The sequence below is a fragment of the Phodopus roborovskii genome, unplaced genomic scaffold (genome assembly GCF_943737965.1).
Source record: "Phodopus roborovskii unplaced genomic scaffold, PHOROB, whole genome shotgun sequence".
Lineage (NCBI taxonomy): Eukaryota > Metazoa > Chordata > Mammalia > Rodentia > Cricetidae > Phodopus > Phodopus roborovskii.
Window position 1 is genome coordinate 211019 of NW_026125893.1, and position 27768 is coordinate 238786.

The 27768-nt window shown below is 40.6% G+C and overlaps 1 protein-coding gene across 1 annotated transcript in view; it reads right to left on the reverse strand.

The window, feature by feature from the left end:
- Nucleotides 1-292: 292 nt before the first annotated feature.
- Nucleotides 293-27768, reverse strand: part of Slc17a5 (solute carrier family 17 member 5) — a 35576-nt gene continuing 8100 nt past the window's right edge. The window contains exons 2-11 of the mRNA XM_051178906.1: nt 27430-27626; nt 26200-26433; nt 23985-24072; nt 21592-21678; nt 19257-19375; nt 14438-14596; nt 12246-12378; nt 9671-9818; nt 4057-4147; nt 293-2148 (exon numbers count right to left, since the gene is read on the reverse strand). Of these exons, the coding sequence (XP_051034863.1) occupies nt 2011-2148; nt 4057-4147; nt 9671-9818; nt 12246-12378; nt 14438-14596; nt 19257-19375; nt 21592-21678; nt 23985-24072; nt 26200-26433; nt 27430-27626 (1394 nt within the window). The 3' untranslated portion in view covers nt 293-2010. The remainder of the gene's footprint in view (nt 2149-4056; nt 4148-9670; nt 9819-12245; nt 12379-14437; nt 14597-19256; nt 19376-21591; nt 21679-23984; nt 24073-26199; nt 26434-27429; nt 27627-27768) is intronic.

The following is a 27768-nucleotide window of genomic DNA, read 5'->3' on the forward strand; positions in this document are numbered from 1 at the left end:
GTTTGTTTGTTTGTTTGCTTTTTTCTTTTGGTTTCTCTTTATTGCTTTGGAACCTGTCCTGGAACTAGCTCAGTAGATCAGACTGGGCTCGAACTCACAAAGATCCACCTTGGGAAGGAAGTATGAAGGTAGTGCACAGATAGCACACACACACAAAACACACATACCATATACATAAGATAACTTAAAAACACAGAGTTAATGCAAAATGATTTATTTTGATGATTTATAAAAGAAATGTCACATGGTAACTTAACCTATATTTACAAATTTAAAAACAAATTTATGTAACTGCATTTACACTGTGTTATGCCAACCACATGTTAAACTGTTACAGGTTAAGTGCTGGAACACACATAACAGAACGTCAGGCAGACTTTCAGTCCTTAGGTAACTCTTACAGTATGTCCCACAACCACCAGAAACTGGCTAGCTGCAACTTCTGGAAGCTAGCTTTGGGAAGCATGGTGAAGGTGATTCTACTGTTCCAGGTGCTGTGCCCTTTAGCTCTGTTTTGCCCTTGGATGGAACATGGTCCCAGGTAATCGCTCTACCACTGAGCCAAATTGCTAGTTCTCAAAGTCACTTTAAATTGTAACTAGAAGCAAAAATCAAGAGAGACTGAAGAAAAACTTAAAACAGTAAAAAAAAAAAAAATTCCAAAACTGGGTGTTGGTGGCACAGGCCTTTAATCCCAGCACTCGGGAGGCAGAGGCAGGCAGATATCTGTGAGTTTGAGGCCAGCCTGGTCTATAAGAGCTACTTCTAGGACAGCCTTCAAAGTTACAGACAAACCCTGTCTGGAAAAACAAAAAACAAACAAATTCTAATGTAGCTAGAAAAACTGAATGTAAACATTTATACTGATTCATGTGCAAGTCATTTTAATCAAGGAAGATGTTATCTCCAATTGACTGGTCATCACACTTTTGCTTTGTAGCTCACCTGCCAGTAATTAGGCCTGGGCGCTGCCAAGGGCAGGCTGGCAGTGTCAAGACAGCAGCCGTGGATCCTACTTCTCTGGTCCACTTAGGGCTTTATCTACATATTAACAGCCACAGGGAAAGAGTGTCAGCCAACACTTGGCATTGGCCCTGCACTTGGAAGCCATCTCTGATAACTGCTGAGCACTCCAGCCCCAAAGCCAAGGAAGGAATTCTTGGCAGCTGTCTGGGCACAGATCCTATAGTCCAGCTGCCAGGCAAAGTCTTACAGGGGCTGGTGGCTTTATGGAGATGTGTCTGAGATTCATGTGTTAGGGAGAGTTGGCAACAGTTTTTATGAGGGAACTAGACAAAAACAGGTATTTAACAAGATATGAGATGATTTATCTAATCTATTTAGACAAGTACTAACGGGGGAGGGTCCATTTCAGCTTGATTTCTTAAGCCAGTGGTTCTTTAATACAGTTCCTCATGTTGTGGTGACCCTCAACCATAAAACTGATACATTGCTACTTCATAACTGTAATTTTGCTACTGTTATGAATTGTAATGTAAATATTTGTGGTTTCTTATAGCCTAAGGTGACCCCTATGAAAGGGTCATTTGACCCCTAAAGGGGTCATGAGCCACAGGTTGAGAACCACTATCTTTTTTTGTTTGTTTCTTTTTTTCCAGACAGGGTTTCTCTGTGCAGCTCTGGCTGTCCTGGAACTTGCTCTGTTCTCCAGGCTGGCCTCGAACTCACAGATTCACCTGTCTTTGCCTCCCAAAGGTGTGTGCCACCACTGCCCAGCCTAGAACCAATGTCTTAAGCCCTCCGTTATATCATGCTGCCTGATTTGCAGCTGGGTATGTGAACCCAGTATAAATTCTGGCAGATACATTATTAATAATTAAAAACAGCTCATTTTAAACAGTCTTGCAACTAGTAACATTTCATGATTACCTTAAAAATGTAATATGAGTACTATTTTTGTCACAGAGAATGCTTACACATTAAAATACCAAAGGCACTTTCAGTTTACACGATAAATAAAAATACATTAATTATTATTTGTCGTCATTTTCAGTTTCTGTGTCCATGGTGGTCGCTGAGAGCCCAATTCTGCACCTCCCCTTTGGCAAACAGGATGAAAAAAATGGCACCAAACACATTAATAGCAGCAGCAATACAGAACACAGTCTGCCATTCTCTGATAGTGTTCTGGACAAGGAAGGAAAATACAATGAAAAAAATTGTTTGAAAAAAAAAAAGGATGAAAATGCAAGGTTCTAAGAATAGAAATGTCATTCATAAAAGTCTGTGCTTGGAACAAACTGAATACTCAGCTGCAGCAGGACTATGGAGCATTCTTTAGTACAGTATCAAATGTCAGTGAGGATGAACCATTGTACTAATATAGACATAAGCAACAAAGACAGACAATGTACACTGATGAGTTTCTATAAAAAGCTCAGACAAAGCTCATGGCTATTGTGCTTAGTGATGAGGGAGGAATGGCAGGAAGGAGTCCTACCTTGTTGAGGGGCAGTGTTCTGCTATGTGGGTAACAGCTGCTAGATATATCCATGTTTGAATATATATTCAGTTCTATCATTAGGATTTAGGAATTTTCCTAATGTCTCCTGTAATTTGTCTTTACACAACTAAGTTCTTTCCTATCCTTCCTCCCTCCCTCTCTCCCTCCCTCTTCTGAGACAAGCTTTCATTATGTAGCCCTGGCTGGTCTCAAACTAGAGGCAATCCTCCTGCCCTTGCTTCCTGAGTGCTGGTTACTGGCTTGTGGAACTGTGCCTAGCTGATCCATTTACTTATTTGCTTTTGGGATGGTCATATGTGGCCTAGGCTCATACTGTCTTCCTATGGAGCTCAATTCCTGATTGTCTTTCAGCACTGCCTCCTTAGCCACCTGGCCAACGTACTGAGTTCTGGGATAAAGATCTTTATGTAATTCTGTTTGTTATTCAGCCTAACCCCCAAAGAGTGCTCTGTGGAAACAGTGTACTTTCTTCTTTTCTTGTGCTGAGATTATGAGTGTGCCCCATTATGCCCAGTTTTATGTTGGGAATGAAACCCAGGGCTCCATGCATTCCAGAGAAGCAATCTACTAACTGAGGCACACATCCAGTCTGAAAACAATATGCCTTCTCATCTACTAATGAAGGGAGCAGGCAAAAGCACCTTGACCTAAATACAGCCATTTTCATTTTACCTCTAGAGTGAAACACAGTTCAAGTTCCCAGGCTCTAGGGGAGCTGGGAACCTTCCAATGGCTGATCCACCTCCTCCTTAGACAACAGAACAGTCTGTTATGCCCCTTAGTTCTCTAAGACATTATGATATTCCTAACAACAGAAAGAACAAATGAATCTGGTTGGTTGTACTAAAAGGCTTACCTTTGTGTGGGTTGACAATGATGGAACAAAGTAAGTCTCTAATCTTTGACTCCTGATTGGTGAAAGCTGTAACTGTAACTGTAACTAGGCAACAAATGCTTGTGGTTTTTGTGCTTATAAACCCTGCTTCTGTCCCCTGATAGCTCGAGGCTATCAGGAGAAACAAGGTTCCAAAGTCCTTGTCCTGCAGCCAGCTTATATGATGAATTATTAAAAGTGGTGGAACTCTAAGTGTTGTCTCTCTCCTTCCTCATGGTGCACACAGACAGGGTATAACACTAAGGTGTATGCTTTTCCCAGTCACTTACCCACATCCCTACCTAATAAGCAATGGCTTTCAATACAACTTTATTTTATTTTGTATTTTTATCACAAAGAATTTCATAAAAGGTTGGAGAGTTGGCTCAGTGGTTAAGAGCACTGGTTGCTCTTGTAGATGACCTGAGTTTGGTTTCCAGTACCCACATAATGACTAAGAATAGCATTCACACGATGCCTAACAATCTCCTGTAACTACAGGGCCATAGAATCCAATGCCCTCCCTCTTTGGCTTCCTTGGGTACAAAGACAACACTCAGGCAAAACACCCAAATACACATTTTAAAAAAATTCATAAGGAATAAATGCTCAGAATTTTATCATTACAATATACTAAATTTGACAGAGATGTGAAACTCCCAAATCTTTTTGGTTTCCAAGCAAATTTTCTACTTACATCAGGGGTCAGGCTTTTAGCAATGATGGGCCCAGTCATTCCGGGAATAGTGGCAAATGTGTTTGTGATGCCCAGGAGGATGCCGGCATACCTGGGGAGAGAGTTTCACAGAGGCCTGGGTTATAGGTTAGCTCCCCTCACAGACAGCTCCTCCATTCCCAGGCTGTGTTGAGACATTCTATCTCCATAACTTACTGAACCAGGATTTTGTACTTTGCAAAAGCCTTACATGTAATTCTGTTAAGGTCCAGGAAGTATTTATGCCTGAGCAAAGAGAGCAATCTTAGAGACAGGTGGGTCAGTTCAGCCTAGAGAGATAGGTCAGTAGCAGAGGCTAGCAATAAAAATAAATGACCACAAAGGCCCATCAAACACCACTGAGAGTAACAAGGTCGATGATATGATTTCTTTTATCAGGGAACTTTTGTATATGTTGTCTCTGTATCTATCAGGAGCTTAAAAGTGAAAACAATTGTATTGGGGCATGGTGGAACACACTTTTAACCACAGCTTTAGGGAGGCAGAGAAAGGAAGGTCAGGAGGATCAGGATTTTAAGGCAAAAGCTGAATGAGATTTTTAAAAAATTTACAAATTTTTATTTTTTGTGTGTGCTTGTGTGTGTGATAGAATGCTAGCAGGGGTTAGAGGACAACTTTGGGACTTGATTTTCTTTTTCTACTATGTGTGTTTCAGAGACCAAATTCAGGTCACCATGCTTAGTGGCAAAGCTAATTTGCCCACAGAACTGTTTCACCAGCTTCCAGAATATTTGAAAACTATACAGACACACACACACAAAAAAATAAGACTATAAAAGTCCATAATTCTTTCATATAGAAATGTAGTGGGAGATTTACTTTGTCTCCTTTTGTGGCATTGACCACGCCCATTGGGGGGTGGAGCCAGGGGCGGAAGTGACCTGTGGAACTAGGTCTGAGGAGGAGCCTCGAACACTCTTTTGCTGGCAGGAGATTATCCAGCGGAACTTGCTGGTGTTCATCTGTCTAGGTTGTAAGTTATTTCTCCCTGAATAAACATCTATTTGGCCTATTTGTTTATCCTGATTTTTATTAAACCACGATATAGAAATAACCATCTAATTAGCACCCTGGTAAATATACTCATTACTGTTTGTGTATGCTTATATTTCCAAGTCATGTAATTAGACATGAGATCATATATAATTTCACCATCCACTTGTTTCACTAATTCGCTGACACTTAAATCTTCACACATGTCCCAATAGACATAGGTCTACTTTGTGAATGTTATGGAAAGATTTCTTAAGTAAGTTTGGAAAACTTTTTTCAAATACAGTGATTTATTTTAAGGGTAAATCTTAGGGAATCAGGTACTCTCATCAATGTTTATATCACCTGATGTGGATACTGTGAAATGAAACTGGGTCACCTACTGCTGGGCCATTTCTTAAGCCCTTATCTTGAAAACTCTCTCTTTCTCTCTCTCTTTTCCAAGACAGGTTTTGTTTGTGTAGCCTGGCTGTCCTGGAGCTCACTCTGTAGACTAAGCAGTCCTTGAACTCACAAAGATCTATCTGCCTCTGCCCCTGAGTGCTGGGATTAAAGGCATGTCCAGCTGCTTTCTACATTTTTTGTTTTTCTTTTTTTGAGACAGGGTTTCTCTGTGTAGCTTTGGAACCTGTTCTGGCATTTTCTCTGTAGACCAGGCTGGCTGCTTTCTCATTTTAAATGGAATGGCTTCCAAAATAATAATAATAATAATTCTGCTGTGCCTAATTCAGCTATCTAAAAACATCCATATATTTATGCATTGAGTCCATACACAAACCATACAATAATTAAGCCAAGATATTTTTGGCTCATTCCCCTCAGGAAGTACATCTTAAATTAATCAAGCTCTCCTCTCCCCCCTTCTTTAAACCATTAGCACCTTGGCAGGAGGAGGAACCTACAATGTTGCCAGGCCTTTTCACTGACAGATCTTAACTGCTGTGAAACACTAAATGTCAGCACCAAGTAACCCATTCAAATATTTATGTTACCCTTGGCCAGGAAGTGTCAGAGAAGACTGAAGCCTGCTGATGGGAGAACACACTGCACAGATTCAGTCAGCCAGTATTCTCTGGGACTGCAATGTGAGATGCCTGTTGACATAACAACTCAAAATCTATCCAGGTTCCAGGCAGTAAAACTAACCCATAGCATAATCCCAGCAAGGAGGATCATGGAAGGGCTTGGAAAATACCATGAATATTCTCCATGTTAATAGGAATATCGACTGTTCACTGGGAAACCTATGAGGAACGGTTTCCAAGTACTTCACATACTGCATCTAATAGTAAGATCAACTTTGTGTAGGCTGAGGAGAGATGGCTCAGTGGTGAAGAGCATTTGCTTTGCTTTCATGAAGAAGAGAGTAGATCCTTGTTAGTAGGTCTGTGGTGGAGCCCAGGATTCCACATTTCCATCAGCTCTCAGCTGATGCCCCTGCTCTTTAGAGCACATTGTTAGGATTACTCAAAACCCTTCCCACATAAAACTCTATGCTCCTATAAATTACACAAATGGTAACATGCTTCATCTGTTCCAGATTCCCTTTTTTTTTTTTTTTTTGAGTTTAATGAACAGCATTAATCACTGTATTTCCTGTCTTTATTGTTTGCAGTGCTAGACGCTGGACCCATAACTTTGCTCATACTAAGTGAGTTCTCTACCACTGAGCCCTGGCCCAGACCCTCAATTTTAAAATTATTGTCTATCTTCTTGAGTCTGTTTTGGGTAATGAGGCTTGGTTCCTACTCTAAACCCTGACATTTTCTCAGCCTTGAAATGGTCAAGAACACCTACCTACCTCCTTAGCCTACTTTCAGAGCAAACAGGATACCATTTGTACAAGTGACTAGACACAAGTACCAGACAATTGTGTCTATACACTGGTAGAGTGGTAATTGACAACTGCAAAATCAATAGCTCTATTCTTTGCTATTTTTTTTTTTTTTTTTTTTTTTTTTTTTTTTGAGACAGGGTATCATGTGGCCTAGGCTATCTTTTAACTCACTAGGCATATAGCCAGGGATGCCCCAGTCACTATGAAGCTCTTTGTTAATAAAATGGGCATCTCTCTGTCCCCTTCCAGTACCTTGACTCTTTCAATTTGAAGTGTTATTTTTATAGCTATATCTTTCAAACTATCACCAAATTAAAGGCCTGTGCCACTACTGGCAGCCTGCAATTAGTTTTTACAACTATCCTTTCTTTCAGTATTAAACTCCTTTAGTTCACACCTCACCGATATGTACATTCAACAAAAATTTCCTAGTTTGAAAAGCTCACTGATTCTTTTCTTTATATTTTACTGTTAATGTCGTTAGTAGCATATTGCAAGTTTTTCCAACATCAGAAATTTACTTTTGTGACTAAAAATGCAGTTAGAGGTGTGAGCCACTACATCCTGCTGGTGATCTGTGTCTGATAAGAGAGGTCACATGTGGGGCTCTAAGTCTGTCCAGTCTGAAGGTGTTCACCCCTTACTGTGGAGGTTAAATTTTACTCTTTTTCAGCGGGGACTGACTTCAGTAACTCACATACATAGGTAAGTGCTCTACTAGTCAAGCACCAAGACTAAGTTCTAATTCTGACTTCCTTTGATTAAATTTTTTTTAAGAAAATGCTTATTCTTTTAAGATTTATTTATTTATTATGTATATAATCTGTCTGCATTTATCCGTTCAGGCCAGAAGAGGGCACCAGATCGTATTACAGATGGTTGTGAGTCATCATGTAGTTGCTGGGAATTGAACTCAGGACCTCTGGAAGACCCAGGCTCTTAACCACTGAGCCATCTCTCCAGCCCCCTTAAATTTTTTTTATAAGAGAGCAGATTAAGATAACTTCAAAGGTCCCCTCAGGTTCTTTCTATACAAATTTTAAAACAGAGCCTCACTATGTAGCCCAGGCTGGCTTTGAACTTGCTGTAATACTGCTCTAGCCTCCCTAAGGCTGGGATTACAGGAATGTGCCTGCCACCAGGCCTCATGAGGTTTGCTCAGGGGATGAGAGCTATGGACAAGGGCTTTTCTTGGTGTTCACTGAAAGGGGGCAGAACAGGGTAAAGTCACAGTGATTGGAGTCTCTTTCGTCTAGCTAGGTGTGGTTTGTGGCAGTTCACAGAGAGTTAAAGACTATCCCACTATTCTAATAACAAATAAACAGCCATTATGTTTAATAAACGAAGTGCCCCAAATCTTCTGGAGGTAAAGTACTCAATCTAGTCCCTTCCTTTACCATCTCAGAAGGGATTTAGAACTCTTGTTGTTCAAAGAATGTTTCCAGAGAGGTAGATGCAAAAACAATTTTGGGCTTAAAGTATGAATTTTAGGTATAGATTATAGGTTTAGCATTTGCTAGCTGTGTGGCATAAGATAAGGCACTTCAGTTTCCTGAACCTGAGTTTATATAGAATACGTCAAGAGCAACCACCTACCTCACTGGACAACTTTTAGGACAAACGAGAATGTTTGTGTAAGTAATTAGTAAGCAACCAAGTTTTAGACACCTGTGTTTTACATGAACATAATGCTTGAAATGTGTATAGGGAAAGTCAATGGCTCTACTCCTTGTAATTTGTTTGTTTGTTTGTTTTGAGACAGGGTCTCACATGGGTCAGGTTGGCACTGAATTGCAGCCAAGGCTGAACCTGAAGTCTTGCTCCTCTTGCCTCCATTTCATAACACACACGCATGGACCTGCGCGCGCGTGCGCGCGCACACACACACACACACACACACACACACACACACACACACACACACACCTGCACACACCCAGAGTGTATGTAGAAGTCAGAAATTTTGTGGAGGTGGTTGTTTCCTTCTATCCTAACATGAGATCCAGAATTTAGACCCAAGGTTATTACTCTTGTTGGCAAATGTCTTGCCTTCTAAGTCATCCTTCTGGCCCCATTTTATTTATTTATTTATTGAGACATAGTCTCTTGTGTCCTTGACTGGTCCTGAACTTGTGATTTTCTTGTTCGTCTTCCAAGTTCTGGGACTACAGGTGTGTAACAGTGCTTAGTTTATGCATGCTGGAGTCTGAACCTATAGCTTCCCAATGCAAGCATTCTACCCACTGAACTAAATTTTCAGCTTTGTTTTTGACAAAGAGCGCTTTGTCATTCATCTGTCCAATCAAACCTATGTGCCCAGCACCACTGTAGTTCCCGAGGATGGGCCTTCACAGAGCTGTCAGTCTAACTCGTAGGGACCCAAGCACTGTAGTTGTGTAAACTGAAATATAGCAAAAAAAAAAAAAAAAAAAAAAAAAAGGTAAAGCCATTCCTCTAATAGTCAATTCTCGGAAAGCAGAAATAAGAATGGTGGCTGCCAGGATTCAGGAAGGGGAAGATGTGTCATTAGTGTTGTTGGCTGAATGGACACAGAATTCCAACTGGAGAAGATGTGAAAGTTGAGAGACAGCAGCTGGTGATGGCTGCATAGCAGTGGCGTGCCCTTCTGGACCAGCACTGTACTAAAAAATGGCCAAATTGGCAAATTTCATGTTATCTATGTTTTATATGATAGTAAGGAAGGAAATTAAAGACCACCCAGCAAACCTTTGTATTTGTACTTACGAAGGAGCTATATCCAGATGGTTGATGCTAAATCCAGAAGAGGCAAAGCCGCCTAGTGTCGTGGATATGGTTAGGAATACAACAGCCAAGGAATAGTCACAGCCTATAAATCCAGCAGCGACAAGGAAAACTGCAGGGCCAACCATTCCTGGAGTTACAAAGTAGAATGAGAAAAAGGAGCACCATTATTGTTTTTGTTCTATTTAAAACTGTACAAACCTGAGTTGGATAGCGGTGCCACCTACTGTAGGAACACTGAACTGCCTGGAAGACAGAAGGGTCTATATTACTTTCATCACTAGAAAGCCGGCCAGGCAACATGGACAACTCATGCAATAAGAAAAGGAAATCCTCCCTCTGCAGTGCTATTCATTCTGCATCTGATGAGGGCTCAGTGTACATCTACAGAGCTGACCACCAAGGGGAGAAAGACTGAATGATGGGGTTTAAGGGAGAAGCAACAGCTGATACAGTATGATAAAATCCACATAATCAAAGTAGATAAATTACACAGTAAACTCTATGGTGGTGGTGGCGGCTAGAGAGATGGCTCAGTGGCTGAGTGCTTCCTGCTCTTCTGGAGGACCGGAGTTTGGTCCCTAGCACTCATGTCGGGTGGCTTACAACCATCTGTAACTCCAGCTCCAGGAAGATCCAGTGACTTCTGCAGTGGTACAAACTTGTGCAGGTATGTGAGTGCACCCCCCCCTTAGAAAAATAATAAACTTTATTGGATGAAGTCAGAAATGTGATCAATCTTGGTTCTAAGAATTGGTAACAAAGAGCATATGTATTACACTGGGCAGGTGGGGGGAAGGGAGTGACAAGGGACGGAACGACAACACAGGGACTGAGCCCGAAGAGAAAATTTCATTTACAGATGTGCAGCAAAAGTCAAAGCAGTACTTGAACAGGAAAGCATCTCCTATAGTGGGTGTTCAGCAGGTATTTGCAGAATTTACCTAGAACGGGTCCTTTCACAGTATAACTGAAAAACAAAAAAGGTTTATTTTAGGAGAATGGGTGTTTTACTTGCATGTATGTCTGTGCACTGTGTATATATCATGTCCGTGGGGTTAGAAGAGGGCATTGGATTCCCTGGAACTGGAGTTACAGACAGTTGTGAGCCACCGTGTGGTTGCTGGGAATTGAATTAGTGTCCTCTGGAAGAGCAGCCAGTTCTCTTAAAGGCTGAGCCATCTCTCCAGCCTGCAATTTTACATTTATTTAATAGACAGGATCTTATCTTACTATGTAGATCATGCTGGCCTCAAACTCACAGAGATCAATCTGCCTGCCTCTGCCTCTCGAGTGCTGGGATTAAGGATATATACCACCATTCTGAGACCAAAGTTACTTAAACTGTGTTCTTTTGTATATGCTGCATGTATCTCTGGTCCCTGCACAGGCCAGAAGAGGGTGGCAGATGCCTTGCACGCAGTTGTGGCTGTAAGAACAAAGTCATGTGAGCTAGTTAAAGGATTATTCTCCATTTTGCTGCTCTGGCTTACTGTGACATGAAGAAACATGCATTCTTGCTCTATACTCCTGTTCTTGGCACAGAGTCCTCACACCTCTGGAACTTCTGGAGTAATTAAGATTGTCTTCTGTTTGCTAATAACATCACTGGTAACATTGGGACCAGTGGTCCAAGAGAGTATTTTCTGTCCAGTATTTTGAGACAGGGTCTCAGGTAGCCCAAGCTGGAAGACCTTGAACCCCTGATTCTGATGGCTCTACTTTCCAAGTGCTGGGATCATAGACAAGTGTCCACTGACTTAATCATGCTGGCATAATCAAGCCTCTACAGAAACTCAAAAGGACGAGGTTTGAGCCGGGTGTGGTAGTCTAGGTCTGTAATCCTAGCTCTGGACAGTTGGAGCAGGAAGGGCATGAATTTTTAAGCCAGGCTCAGGTACAGCATGGAGAATCTGTCTCAGAAATTCTACTTAACCCAGTAACCAGGCCTGTAATCCCAGCACTCAGGTTGTCAAAGCAGGAGGACTGCTTTGAGTTCAAGGTCACCTGAGCTATACAGTGAGTTCCAGACTAGCTTGGACACATGGTCAGATTCTGTGTCAACAAACAAATAAAGCAATAACCAACTAACAGCAAAACCAAAGGACAAGGGTGAGGTCTAGCTGAGCTTCTAAGCAGCAGAGCTCCAGTGGAGGCCCCCACTGGGAGGAGGGGTGTACCTACAAAGGGATGGTGAGGCAGCTTCACACACAGCCCTTCCTACAGACCTTGTCCTGACAATCTCTATCTGGCTATGCATCTGTGCCCCTTGTAGTACCTTTCATAATGAATGAGTAGATAGAAACAGTCAGCCTAGCAAATTAATTGAACCCTGCTTTGTAGTTAGTTAAAAGCGTAGGTCACAGTCCAGGTCTTGTGACTAGCCTCTAAAGAGGAAGAGGGCAGTCTTGTGGAACTCATCCCTTATACCCAGCTCGTATACTGTAAAACAGCTGGTATGCAGGGACCTCTCACATCTTAGAGATCAGAGGCAACTGGTTTGGTGTGTTACGAACATAACAAGGAAGCAAAACAAAACTCCCTTCATCTCACTTACCTACAAGGCTAAAAATTCTCCGAACACTTATAGTTGAAAAATTCCACTTGACCCTTAGATAATCAGCAGCTTGTCCACAGAGAATCATGCAGAGCCAGCAGCCAAAATAAGGCAATGCAGATAAAATCCCATTCTGAAAGGGGAAAGGAGACTGGGGATTAGTTATGGTAGAACGCACAAGTCACAGTCAACCCCGACTACTTGAAAACAGCAGCTGTATGGTGGTGTAACGTGTCAGTAATGTTCATACATCACAGAAAGTACATCTGGCATTTGCAGGGATCTGTTTACCCAATCCTGCACTAGCTGGTCTCATGGGGAAACAGTATTGTTTGTTCTGTTCATCAAAGATGCTACTTTGAATTTGGAAAGCCTTCCAATCAGCCTGCACTGCTTCACACAGAACAAGCTGTTGTTATTTCTGTCTCCACCTCCCTAGCATGTATCCACCCCTAGCTCTAGAACAGTTTTAGTCTCCAAAATTTTAACTTTTTTTTAATAAAAAAAATCAAATGCACGGTTTAATAAACTGGAGATCTGAAAGTCATCCATGCCAAGTAGAGCATTGCCAGCTACCCAAAAGCCATGTTCAGACTAGTCTCCACTCTACCTCTTCCTATAAGCCAGCACAGTTATGGATACTCATCTGCAGTTATCGTTATCATCCAAATATGTGTGTCTCTAGACACTTTCATTTGGTACTGACTCAACTAGAAGGAAGTCTTCAGTTATTTAAGAAATGTTCATGTCTTTTTTTTTTTTTTTTTCTTTTTCTTTTTGCAGGAGGATCTCTGTGAGTTCAAGGCCAGCCTGTTGTATAAGTGTCTGGAAAAAAATCACATACACCACACCACAAACCAAAACAAAACTACCATTTTTAAAATTTTATTTTGTGTGCACACCTATGTGTGTGCTGCAGTGCACAGGTGGAGGTCGGAGGACAACTGTTTTGTGGTCCTACTGTGTGATCTGGGGACTGATGTCAGGTTCTCAGGCCTGCCTGGAAGTGCCTGTCTGCTGAGTGGGCCCTCCACTTAAGCTCTCTCTGTTGGGATCTTTGTGCTTATATTAAAGATTTTAGATTTTCCTCCACTTTAAAGGAAAAACACCATCAAAACTTCCTTATGTTATGCTTCTTTATGTTTCTCAATCTCCCCATAGACAACATTTTTCCGTTTCTCCCTAACTGTGGAACCCACAGAAAAGGGTAACTTCAGGGAAGGCTCATTTTCTACACCTTTACTCCTGGGGCTGGAGAAACAGCTCAGCAGTCATGAGGGTGCATTGCTCTCTCAGTTCTGATCCCCGCACCTCTGTCAGGGTAGATCACAACCTCCTTAATTCCTGCTCTAGACGGATTAGGTATCTTTGGCCTTTAGGGCACCTGCATGAAAGCACGTATGTCCCTCCCCCCAGACACATAATTGGAAATAAAGTAAATACTTCAGACTCTAAAGAATGCTGTACAGTACCCTGTGCCCAAGAACCTTGCTTCTCCCAGTGTGACCTCATTGGCTTCCACCACTATGATCCTTCAGGCATCTGTGTTTGTCATCTGCTCTCTTGGCATGTTACTAGGCACTAGAAGGACTTTTATGTAAAGGAATACAAGGCAAAAGATGATGTGAACTATGACTTAGAGGGTACCCAGAGGCAGACTACATGCTTGCCATGCTTTAGGCACTGGGTTTAATGTCTATCTAGAAATAGTATGATAAGAAAAGATTTAAACATACCGAAAAAAAAAAAAGAAGGAAAAACAGCAGAATCAACAAACACAAAATAGTGTCAGTGTGATGGCACATGCCTGTAAACTCTGCTCAGGATGGAGCAGAACAGGTAGCAACCTGCAAGCAATAGCTGATGCAGGGGCCATGGAGGGCTGCTGCTTACTGGTTTGGTCTCATGGCTTTTTTACAGACCCCCAGGATCACCAGCCTGGGATGGTACCACCCACAATGGGCTGGGCCCAATCAATCACTAATTAAGAAAATGCCTCACAGGTTGCCTACAGCTTTCTCTTTAAGGAGGCATTCTTACAGGTGAGGGTCTCACTTCTCAAACACCTTAGCCCATGTCAAGTTTTGACATAACCAGTTAGCACAGAAGGAAATGACTGAGTTTGATTTAGGTGAGAAGGAATTGTGTGTGCAGTTCTGAAAACACAGGAAGCAGAGACTATTTTTGCTCACCTCTTGAACATTGAATCTCAGGATTTCTTTCATGTAAGTAGGCAATAACGTCAGTAAAGTGTAAAAGGTCCAGTTGTAGGAAAAATGCGCTACGACAATTGCCCAAAGTGGCAGTGACTTCAAGATGGACAACCATGGCACCACTTTCTGGGAAGAAAGCTGAAGGAGACAGGAGAAATTAGGAGGAGCTACAGCTGTGGTGACACTTAACCACAAACATGCCATATTAGGTAAAACAGCCCAGAGCGCCAGTATATTCTAATCAACTCCTTTGAAAGGCTAAATAGCAAGACAACTAACAAGTTTTAGTTGTCTCATTAAAAATATGAACTAAAGAACCTATGACTGAGTTTAGAGGAAACATAAACACAGTAGAGTTCTGACTGTCATGAAAGCTACAGGTGTCAGTGTGGTTACAAACATGAATGAATAAGAACACTGTTGTTATCACAGCTGGAAGCTGACACGAGGCTGGATGGTCTTATTAGAATCTGTATTTCATTATTCAATCTTTTTTTGTAAGATCTGTAAGAACAGTGCAAACTGGGTGTGGTTCAGCACACCTGCAGCCGCAGCTAGTTAGGAGGTTTCAGCTGGAGGGTGTCTTGAGGTTGGAGTTTGAGCCTAGCCTGGACAATATTACCATCTCAGGGATGAAAACAGGGATGAAGAATGAAAAGCAGGGGAGGGCTTTCTATGTAGCCCTCTGATGGAAGATGTCACTCTGTAAATAACGTTTCTCTTATTGGTTAATGAATAAAGCACTGTTTGCAAATAGGAAAGCAAGATAGGTGGGACTAGGAGACAAGGAGGATTTTGGGAGATGTAGTAGAAGAGAGTCAAGATGTAGGACGTGAGAGGAGTAAGAGATCCGGACCCTCTCTCTGGTAAGATAAGACCACATGGAAACACTTAGATTAATAGAAATGGGTTGGCCGGGCAGTGGTGGCCCACACCTTTAGTCCCAGCACTCAGGAGACAGAGGCAGGTGTATCTCTGTGAGTTCAAGACCAGCCTGGTCTACAAGAGCTAGTTCTAGGACAGCTTCTAAAACCACAGAGAAACCCCTGTCTCGAAAAACAAAATCAGAAAAAAAAACAAACAAACAAAAAATAGAAATGGGTTAATATTTAAGACAGAACTAGCTAATAAGAAATGCTAGTAACAGGCCAACAGCTTTGTATCTAATACAGCATCTCTGTGTTATTTGGGGCTGACTCGGCTATGGGACCATGCTGGCGGGAAAACTGCTCCTAACAAAGTGGCAACGTGGGTACTAAGAACTTAAAACTTGACAAACGCTTAAAAAGGGATTTTAAAACAAAAGAACACAGACAAGCAAGGCTTCTTGGTAGCAGTATTTTCCTCGGTTGGGCTCTGTTTTGCTAGAGATAAGCAGAGGTTTGCGTGGCTCCTTTAAGCATAAGTTGCAAAAAACAGCATGGCTCTTTTTTTTTTTTTTTTTTTTTTTTTTTTAAGAGACCCTGCTAACAACTGAATGGTGTGTACAACAAGAGCTGGAAGTGTCAGTGACCATATCTCCAAGCTGGCAATATGCTGCTTGATGGCAGCATAGACCAAGGTGGTGAACACAGCTCTCAGTGATGGCAGTAAACATACTCCACCATCTTGGATAGATGGTGGCTAAAACAGCCATGGCTTTCATTTTAGTAATGTTGTTGTTTAACTAAGATAAAGAAAAACCTCTAAAGGTTTACAAGTGTGTTTTAAAATAATGTAGGCTTGGGAAAGAAAAAGAAACAGGATAAAGTGGTTTAAAAAAATAAAAAGAGAGTAGCTGAGTGGGGTAGCACACTCCTTTAATTCCAGCACATGTGAGGCAGAGCACAAGCAGATCTCTGTGATTTCAAAGTGAACCTGGTGTACAGTGAATTCCAGGGCAGCCAAAGTTACACAGAGAAACCTGTCTCAATAAATGAAAAAATAGAAGTAAAAGAAACAGTAATAAAAAAGCCACGTAAAAACCGAAACTACACAGAGTCTGGAATCTGTATGTTATTGTGTTGTCTTTGAATTGCTCAATTGTTAAGGAAGGAACAACTATTAAAATACACTTGATTATCAATGCTCCTGAATTAATCCAATTTATATATTTTCAAAATGCTTTGATTTCAAAATTTAAGTCTAAGGACATGTTACTGGGGAAAAGATTTTCTATTTTTGTTTCCACAGAAAATGAAAAGGTATGGATTCCTTCCAGACTAATATGGTTTGATCAAGAAACACCCCCTGAAACAGTGATCCAACGTTCAAAACAGCTGGGACAAGGCAGTCTTGCAAATCACTACAGCCAGGATTTCTGAGTCCTCTTATGAATTCCCAAAACAGCGCCCCCTACCAGGAGGAAGTACTTTGGAAAGAACGATGCCCAAATTCCCAAATATTGTTTATAAATATTTATTTTCATTTAAATGGGGTTGGTTATAAATGGTTAATGATCACATCCAATCTCTTTTTAAAGGTAAAAAGGGGATTATGGTGTAGAAATGAATACTTTTTTTTAAAAAAATGGATTTTCATTTGATACAAATTTATTGATACAATTTTTGTGATAGTATATTTCTCCTTTTGTTTAGGTATTGTTTATATAGCTTATTTAAAAATGTAATATGTAAATTAGTACAGACTATAGATAGTTACCCATATAGTCAAAATTTATAGTTAAGTTTGTTAGTTTTCTAGATATACAGAGATATATTTCAAATGGATAGGCATTCTTCAAAGATCTACAGAATATGGCTTTAAAATGGTTTAGGGTTTTTCTTAACAGTGAGGCACAACTGCTCCTGACAACAGCACCTGTGTCAGAAAGGAAGATGGACATGGGAAAAACTCCTTATGAAGTTTGCTTCCAATATGGCAAAACTAACCATTTGGGCAAGATTCTTCTCTTGTCTGGACTATTTGACTTCATGCTGTATAAACTGGACATACAGGACCCACAGAAAAGTGACTGCTGATACAAGATGGACATGCTACAGGGTTCCTGCTTCATGGAAGAGTCTGCCAGACACTCTGTAGGACTCAGAGAAAAGTGACTGACAAACTGCTAATACAGGTGGACAGTTTAAAGTTTCCTGCTTTGCTGAGGAGTCTGCAAGACACACTATGTCCTATAGGCTGAAGATGAAACATTACAGAAGAACTTCAGGTAACTGACCAGGCAGTGAGTTGTCTCTGTCATTTCTAGAGTTTATATACTATCCTTCTGTGGTCTTTGAAGGAGTTGAAGACAGATAGTTATGGTTACAGTTTTCCTTAGTTAGGATTAAAAATAAGTTACATATAAGACTTTAGACTCACAAAGATAGGCTAGATGATGGAATATTTTCTTTAAATCTTGCTAAATGTTAATGGACTAAATATTGTTAACAATAATTCTTATTTGATAACTGTTTTGTTATATATTTTTACTATGTTAAAGTTAAAATCCTTCTTATTTAAACAGAAAAGAGGAGGTGATGGGAGATGTCATTCTGTAAATGTTTCTCTTATTGGTTAATGAATAAATCTCTGTTGGCCAATAGGAAAGCAAGACTAGGCAGGACTAGGAGACAAGGAGGAGTCTGGGAGATGTAGTAGAGGAGATTCAAGATGTAAAGACTTTAGAAGAGGTCTGGACCCTCTCTCAGGTAAGATAAGACCACATGGAAACACTTAGATTAATAGAAATGGGTTAATATTTAAGACAGAGCTAGCCAATAAGAAACTCTAGTAACAGGCCAACAGCATTATATCTAATACAGCGTCTCTGTGTGTTATTTGGTACTGATGCGGCTGTGGGGCCAGGCTGGTGGGAAAACTGCGGGTGATAGCTCTTTGTAAATGTGACCTTCTGAGCAGGGGTATTGAGGGAAGCCATAGGAGAAGGTTGGAGAAAAGGTTTAGCAGTTAAGACTGCATACTTATCTTGCAGAGGACCTGAGTTTGGTCTCCAGCATCCACTCAGGGTGGCTTACACTATTCTGTAACTCCAGGGGACCTGACACCTCTGGCCTTCGAGGGTAACTGCACTCATGCACGTATTGACATAAAGACAATACATAATTTAAAAATATAAAAGTAAATTTTATTTAATCCCAGAACTCAGGAGGCAGAGGCAGGCAGATCTCTGTGAGTTCCAAGGCTGGCCTGGTCTACAGAACTAGTTCCAGGATAGGCTCCAAAGCAATACAGAGAAACCCTGTCTCGAAAAACCGAAAGGAAAAAAAAAAAAAGTAAATTTTAATTTAAAAGACATGAGAATCTCTATTTATGCTCAGTTTTATTCTGAAACAGACATTAAATTATTAATATATTTGTGCCTGTTGGTTTTTGTTTGTTTTTGAAAAAGGGTTTCTCTGTGGAACAGCCCTAGCTCTCCTGGAACTCACTTTGTAGAACAGACTGAGCTTGAACTCAAAGAGATCCACCTGCCTCTGCCTCCCAAGTGCTGGGATTAAAGGCATGCACCACCACCGCCAAGTTTAAATCATTAATAGTTAATAAATGGGTTGGTCCCGGAGTATGCTGGATAGTCACATAGGAAGAATTCCGCAATTCAAGGGGGCTAGTAATGGCACCTCTTTGTCTATCCTCAGTTTCATCTACTGGACTCACACATGTTTGTGTTCCACTACTAACCCATGCCCTTCGTTCCCAGAATGACCATGAGAAGAAATTAATCTTAGACATTTTTCAGACCCTATTTTAGACATTTATTTCATTTGCTCATTCTAATTTGCTTAAGGCATGTGCAACAACAGTGAGATCTATTTCAAAGGTTATCTTAATTTTTAACATGTGTCAAAGTCCATACCTGGTTTTTTAATGATGATACAATGTATTCTTTTTCATAATGGGATATTGTCTTATGAGTTTCTGGTGTGTCACTGACTATCCACATCCATAAAATAAACCAAACTATTCCAATTACACCTTAAAATAGAAAGATGATAGTTAAATTTGAATATATCAACAGCATTTTGTACACATCTTGAGAAGATTATACATCTATAAAAAATGTAAAATTAGATTTAGTTTCAAGCTTCAGATCTTCAATGGAATAGTAACTACTATTCTCTAAGCACTTGGGGGAATGATTGAGACAGTGATCTTGCTGGCTTGGTATCCACTATGAAGCCCAGGCTAAACATAAGGTAATTCTCCTGCCTCAATTGCTGTGATGACAGGTATGTATGACCATGAGTCTCAAATACAGTCTGATAAGATACCTCAATCACAATACTCTGCCAATCAGGGGCTATACACTTTTGTTTGGAGATCCAAAGTGCCACTACTGCCATTCTTGGCTCAGAACAATTTTTTTTATATATACTTGTTTCATTTTGCTAATATACTTAATTCCAGAACATTTTCATAATCCAGAAAAGAAAGCTGTTTCTTCCCATGCCCTGATGTTCAAATATTAAATCTATATTTTGTCTTTATTCAAGAATAAATTTCTGTAACACACACACACACACACACACACACACACACACACACAGTCATTCATTTTAAAGGCCTATTTCCTATGATTCTGTCAATCAGTCTGAGAAATGAAATGCCTTCACACTAAGGGAAAGGAAAAGGATTAAATCCCTGAGGCAAGAACCACTCTATTTTGCTTGAAAAATATTTTCAAAAACATGCAATTTCATAACTCCCAAATAGTGACTTTTCACAGTGTGACACTAAAGTCCAGGATTCAACATTAGTTTCTTCTGAAGCACATGCAAAGCTAACAGGTCAAACAGGGCTAGACCCTATCGACTTTAACAACCTGGGAAACAGGTTTTCAGTGTTTAGAACACTGGTTTGGGCAGTGAGGCTTTCAATGAGTAACAGTAGGGCTTCTTTAGCTCCTACTTATGGCCCCTTTCCTTCTAAGAATTTTTTTCCCCCTGTGGTATTGGAGCCTGTCCTGGAACTAACTTTGTAAACCAGACTGGCCTTGAACTCGAAGAGATCCACCTGTCTCTGTGTCCCAAGTGCTACGATTAAAGGCGTGAGCCACCACCACCTCAAACCTTCTGAGAAATTTTTATACAACTCTGTGTATACGAGTATATAAAAGCATTAGACAAATAAAATATTTACTTATAACAAAAGGAATTTAAGTTCTATTACTCATATAATTTTACTACTTATGAAAGATACAAGATAATTTATATAGCGAGACACATAAAGTGTTAAATACTGGGTAACTACTTCGAACTTGCAGACTTGCAGTATGCAGAGCATCCTCAAGGTTGTTCTGAGCTGCCTTTATCTTGTGAAGGCTGACTCTGAGAACACTGTGTGCATGGGTTAGTATAAAATGCAGAAGCACACTGAGGGCCATTCCAAAAATTGTCAGGGATGGGTGTGGTGGCTCATGCCTTTAGTTCCTTCACTCAGGAGGCAGAGGCAGGTGGATCTCTGTGAGTTCAAGACAAGCCTGGTCTACAGAGTGAGTTCCAGGACAGACAGGGCTGTTACAGAGTTCCAGGACAGCCAGGGCTGTTACACATGTTACACAGAGAAACACAGTCTTAAAAAAAAAAAAAAAAAAAAAAAAAAAAAAGAAAAGAAAAGGAGAAAAGAAAAAGAGAAAAATAAAAAAGAAAAAATTGAAATTCTCTTTGAAGTTTGAAGCCAAAACTCACTGAATGTTTCTTTCTATGAATCTTAACTCACTAAGTCTTAAAATCAAACACTTCAATCCAATCCAAAGATATAGTGATTTGATATGATACATGCTGAAGAATTACAGTAGAAGACTGTCCTTTATTTTCCACAGTAACTATCATGTTTCCAGAACAGCCGAAGGCTCTGAATGCACAGTGAAAACATTACAGTTCATAACACACAATGCTCTTGAATCTGAGGTGTTTCAGGCAGCCTTTACCAGTATTGTGTGGAACCTAGGCTGCAGTGAAGTCACTTGACACACCATGGGCTAGTGCTGTCAGAACTTCAGAGTCCTTACATGTTTGACATTTGGTCACACTGTATGTTCAGAAATCTTTTACTAAGGTTTTAGGAACTCCTACATTCAGTTATGAAATCTTTAAGTTAGAAAGTTGGGAGGACAGAATCACATTTAAATGTAACCAACTACTATTGCACTTTGAATTTGCATTATAACTTAGTTAAAATTGTATACTTACCAAAAAGATAGAAGACGTAAGTCCAATTCATATAGTAGCAAATTATTCCAGAGAGAGGAAGTGAGATTACTGTCCCAAGCTGTGCTCCTAGGTCAACACAGAAGGTGAACAAACAAAAGGTCTACTGTTTAAGGGTGGGGAACAGGATACAGGACAGAAAGAATGATGGAATTAAAAGCAGCTTCATGTGAAGAGAAAATCCAGCATGCTCCTACAGGATCATGTTCTAGAGAAAATGTAAAGCATATACATATACATTTACACACACACACACACACACAAGTGCAGTTATGTAAGTTACAACTAAGCAAATAGTGATGAATAGGAAGTACCAATCAGTTTGGGAGCTATGCAGCATAGTGGTACACACTGCAACCCCAGCCTAGAGAGGCTGACATAGGCCAGTGGTATGGGCACGCTTGCTGAAATAAGAGTGAGGCTTTTCATAATTTTATATACTATAAATGACTTTTATAAATAATACATTTTAACCAGAAAATTGAAGACATTTTAGTTAAATGTGACAGGAGCTAAAGATAGTCTGTTTTTTTTTTTTTTTTTATTTTTTTTTTTTAAACTGGGACAGGATTGTACCCTGTAGCCTAGGCTGTTCTTGAACTCACTACATAGCTCAGGCTTGCCTCAAACTACTACAAAAATGCTCTTGCCTCATCTTTCCAGGTGCTGATTACAGGTATCAACTACTGTGCTTGGCTAGATAAAATTTATTTACTTTTAAAGTCAGGGTCTCAGTCTAGGACAGCTAAGGATGACCTGGCACTTCTAATCTTCCTGCCTCCACTTCTGAAGTATGGGAATTACAGACACATGTCACCATAATCTGTTTTAGACATTACTTCTGATCCCATATGTTGATCATCGGTAGCAGACTGATATAAACCAACAACTATTCTATATTAGGAAGTATAAGAGCCACAGAGCAATGCCGAGTTCAAACATGAGAGTTAGTTCTAACCTCCTGAAGTGAGGGAAAGATACACAGAGCAGCAACCATACTTTGAAAAGATGGCTGAGATTCAGTCCCAGAGAAACTAAGAAAGGCAATAAGGAAGTGGTGATAGTTGGGGGCAGTGGCACACACCTTTGATCCCAGAACACAGGAGACAGAGACAGGTGGATCTAAGTGAGCTTGAGGACAGCCTGGTCTACAGAGTGAGTTCTAGGACAGCCAGGGTTACACAGAGAAACCCTGTCTCAAAAACCAAAACCAAGAACAAAACCAGGGCAGGAAGTAGTAATAGGCTGAATGAAGGACTGAGGACAGGAGAGCAGACAATGCCTTTGGAGCATCACTGGGTAAAAGGAAGGGGCAGAGATAAAGCATGAAAAATAGATTGCGTGGCCACTGAGTACCTGTCTGCACTCTCCACATCTCCTTGGTGGTGTGAGCACTCACTCTCTGATCCGAGGAAATGTGCTAACCAGTCATGGTCCATAGGCTTCCAATATATCAGTGGTTGCTCATGTGCAATACAGTAGATTCTGTTCCCTGAAACCAGCTCTGGAGTGGTTTATCTCCTCACAACTGTCTTGTAACTCCAGTTTCAGGGAACCCAACACCCATGGCGAAACACCAATGCACATAAAATACATACATATACATACACACACACACACACACACACACACACACACACACACACACACACATTTCTTTTTTTTTTTCCAACTGAATTCAACTCCTAGTGACCACACCAGGTAGCTCCCAACTGCCTGTAACTCCAGCTCTAGGGGATGCCTTTGTGGGCAGCTGTACTCATGCACGCATGCACACACGCGCGCGCGCGCGCACGCACGGGCACACACACACACACACACACACACACACACACACACACCCTGGAATTAAAAATGAAATAAATCTTGCTGGGCGTGGTGGCACATGCCTTTAGTCCCAAGACTTGGGAAGCAGAAGAAAGCAGATCTCTATCTGATCAAGGGTAGCTTGGTCTACATAGCAAGTCCCAGGCCAGCCAAGAATATATAGTGAAACCCTGTCTCCAAAGAAATAAACCAACTATAAAACAAATGACTCAAAACCAAATGACCAAACAACAACAATAATAACAAAATCACAATTAAGGAACAAAACCAATAATTTTTCTTTCCAGCTGTGGAACTATTTTATAAATTGCAACTTCTGAAAAGGCAACATGTTTTGAGATAAATGACAACAGGCAGAGGAAATGGTATCAGTCAATCGTGGAACATTATTCTCTTTCTGGGCCAAAGAGAAAAACTGATAGTAAGGTTATTTCTCCCAGGAAGAGGCATCTACCTACACTGAATGATCTGGCATGCAGATATGTGCCTCAAGACTGGTACATATGCATCAAATTACAGCAAAAGCTTTGTAAGGAGAGTTATCTTACCTGCGTAGGAAATGGTAAGCAGCTTGCTTCTTTCAAGAGGTGGGGCCCAGGAAGACCACATGGCATGCATAGCTGGAAACGTAACACCCTGGGGGTGGATATTTCTGATGAAATACAAGGCAGCTTCAAAATCAGACAGAAAAGATAAAAGTTGCTGACCTAGCTTTATGGATGAGGTGTACATAATGTACAGAAAGGATGGTAGAAGATGAGAGACACCATTTAAATTCTATTAAAAGCTATAGGGCCATCTGGGATAGCAGTAGAAACAACAGCCTACAATGTTAAATGTCCCCAGACAAGAAGCTACACTAGAAGAATAGTTCAGCAAAGAGATATAGGAACTGGATCAGAAGCAACAGACTACAAATTAATATATAACCCAACAAATAAACCTGGGAGCTGATAGAAGCTGAAAGTATTTATTTTGTAACCAGAAAAGAATTATTTAATAGATGTCTATAAGGACTACTACTTGGATATGGCTGATAAGAACATGCAAACTACTAACAAAAATTTAAGCTGTTGCTGGTGGTGCATACCTTTAATCCCAGCACTTGGGAGGCAGAAGCAGGAGGATCTCTGTGAGTTTCATGCCAGCCTGGTCTACATAGTGTATTCCAGACAGACAGAGCTACATAGAAAGACCTTGTCTCACAAAAGCCAAAAACAAAATAAAATTAGGGCCTGGACATCTCTAAAGCCTTCGAGCAAATTTCATCACATGTAAGCTGTGTAACATTCCTGTAACTGAGGATGGGCAGGTACTTAAGTCTCAAGTACTAAAATATGAAACTGAGGACTTGAGATGAAGATTTACTGGATGCTTTACTGTGACAGTGGAACTACTGTCCCAAGGCTTCCCTCTAACGTCCTCTCCAGTGCACTGCTGTGCGATGCTATCCCCCAGTCTCTATGAGCTATGCAGACCTAGAAGCTTGCTTATGCTGGAGTTAAGGCTCTTAATCACTGAGAGCTCACCAGCCTGAAGACCATTCATTATTCAAGATGGAGAGATACAAATGAAGCGTGGAGAGGAAAAGAAAGACAGAAATTAAGGGATCTTTAAATGGGGCTGTGGGCATAAAAGTTTAGCAGAATCCTAGAAGTAAATTGGTATAGTTAGATAAAAAAATAATAAATTATTTGCTTCTAAGTTACAAGACTGAAAAACAAATAAACTAATGATCAAGAGGAAGTTCTATAAATACCAATTAGTAAAAGAAGGCAATTTAACATGTTTTGTAAAATGTGTCAAAACAGGGCTCAGGATATTAAGAGCACTGGCCGTCCTTCCAGAGGACATGAATTCAGTTCCAGCATCAATAAAGTGACTCACAATTGCTCTTTTCCAGTTCGAAGAATTCAGTACCTTCTGCTAGTCTCCAAAGACACTGCACTACTCATGAGCACACAGACACACAGAGACAGTAAGTCTTTTTTAAAAGTGCCAAAATGTATGTATGTGTGGGCCATCATAGCCATGGTGACAGGATTTGCTTATCTATTTATTTGTTCGTTTATTTTAAAAGATTTATTGATTTATTATGCATGCAGTCTTCTGCCTGCATGTATGCCTGCACTCCAGAAAGAGGGCACCAGATCTCATTATAGATGGCTGTGAACCACCATGTAGTTGCTGGGAATTGAATTCAGGACCTCAGAAGAATAACCTGTGCTATTAACCTTTGAGCCATCTCTCCAGCCTTCTGATGGGTTTATTTCCCTACCTTCGAAGTATGAGCATCTGTCTCTTTTGAAAATGTCCTCTCAACTGGAGATGACTCAGTGGTTAAGGGCACTGGCTGCTATTGCAGAGGACCAAGGTTTGTTTTCCAATACCCACTTAGTGGCTTGTAGCCATTGTAATCCAGTTCCAGGAGATCTGACACCTTCTTCTGGTTTCTGCAGGCACTTGTGTTCCCATCATGTACACATGTACATGCAGATAAGACACATACATATAAAATAAAAATACACAAATCTTTTAAAAGACCAGGAGTAAGGAGGAGATAAAGAATAAGAGGATGTCTGGCAGTGGTGGTGCATGCCTTTAATCCCATCACTAGGGAGACAGAGGCAGGCAGATCTCTGTGAGTTCAAGGCCAGCATAGTCTACAGAACTAGTTCTAGGACAGCCAGAGCTGTTACACAGAGAAACCCTGTCTCGAAAAACCAAAAAAAGAAAAGATAAACAAGAACAAAAATTGTTTACCTCTCCTAGTCCTTCCAGTGCTCTCAGCACGATAAGGGCAACCACTCCTAAGTCTGTAGCCATGGGTGTGAACAGGGTGAGGACAGCAGTGCCCAGGACACCAATGCCCAGCAGCAGCTTGCCTCCGATTCTGCTGGCAATGTAACCCCCAGGAATCTGTGTGATGATGTAGCCGTAAAAAAAGGAGCCAAGAATCCATCCTTGAGTTTCAGCATCCCACTGGTACTTTTTACCCTGAAGAAGAAAAAAAAAGCAGGTGAATTTTGAACTATTGTTTTGGACTTTACAACATGCAATCTGTGCTGGCTGATTTTTTTTTTTTTTTTTTTTTCTTTTTTTGTCAATTCTTTTGGTCATCTGGGAAGGGAAGAGGGAACCTCAATGAAGACAATACTGCCATCAGATTGTCCTGTAGGCGAGTCTGTGGTCTTTTCTTGATTGATGACTGAGGTTAGAGGGCCTAGGCTACTACAGATAGGTGGTCCTGGGCTATACAGAGCAAGCTGAGCAGGTCATGGGAAGATTCCGGCAAATAATGCTCCTGCTTCAGTTCCTGCATCCAGCTTCCTGCCCTGAGTTCCTGTACTGACTTCCCTTCATGACAGACTGTAAGCTGTAAGATGATTAAACGCTTCCCTCCCCAAGCTGCTTTTTTGTTGTGATATTTATCACAGCAACAGGAACCTAACTAAGATAAACTTCTAGAGGGCAGGTGAGCCACTATAATGTGCAGTTTCTGGAAGTGAGTGGACAAGAACTGAAAGTCATAGACTTCAAGAAGAGTGCCGTTCTATGACACTAGACTAGAAAAGGCTCCTTAACAACCTGACTGAGAAGGTTAAAAAAAAGAGTCATAGGCTTGGGCTGGGCTGTGGTGACATATGCCTTTAATGCCATCACTCAGGAGGCAGAGGTGGAGGCAGAGGTATCTGTGAAAAGTCCAGTCTACATAGTGCTACATATTGAGTTCTACAACACCCAAGGAAACTGAAAAGCTACTTTCCAAACAGATCAAATGTATGTGGTAGCAAGTTATAATTGTAAGTTAATGGTTCAACTAACAATCCTACTCCCCCCCCCAAAAAAAAAGAGAGATCTTAACCTGGGAAGAATACACACAGAACAAATATTATGGTTTCTTTCTGATAAAAGCATATTTTTTCATTATTTTTACTTGTAAGTATTTTAGTGCTAATCAAATTTTTTTTTTTAAAAAAAAATACCACTTACCGTGTGATTGTGGTGTACTTTTATGGGGGCAGAGTGTTCTGCACACTCCTTGGAAGTTCTGTTATCGGTCAGAGTAGTATTTGAATCTACCATGTCCACCAACGCAACACTCAGGTTCACACGCAATGAATAAAGAACGAAAAAACCAAAGAAAGCCAAAATCGATAGGTTGTAACGAGCAGAGCAGCATACTGGAGCTGAAATTAAGATTGGGAGAAAACTTTAAATTATATGATGGTCTCTAAATAATGAAAGAAAAAAAATTAAGATTTATCTATGTATTTGTTTTTCAATACAAGTGTTCTCTGTGTAGTTCTGGCTGTCCTGAACTTGCTCTGT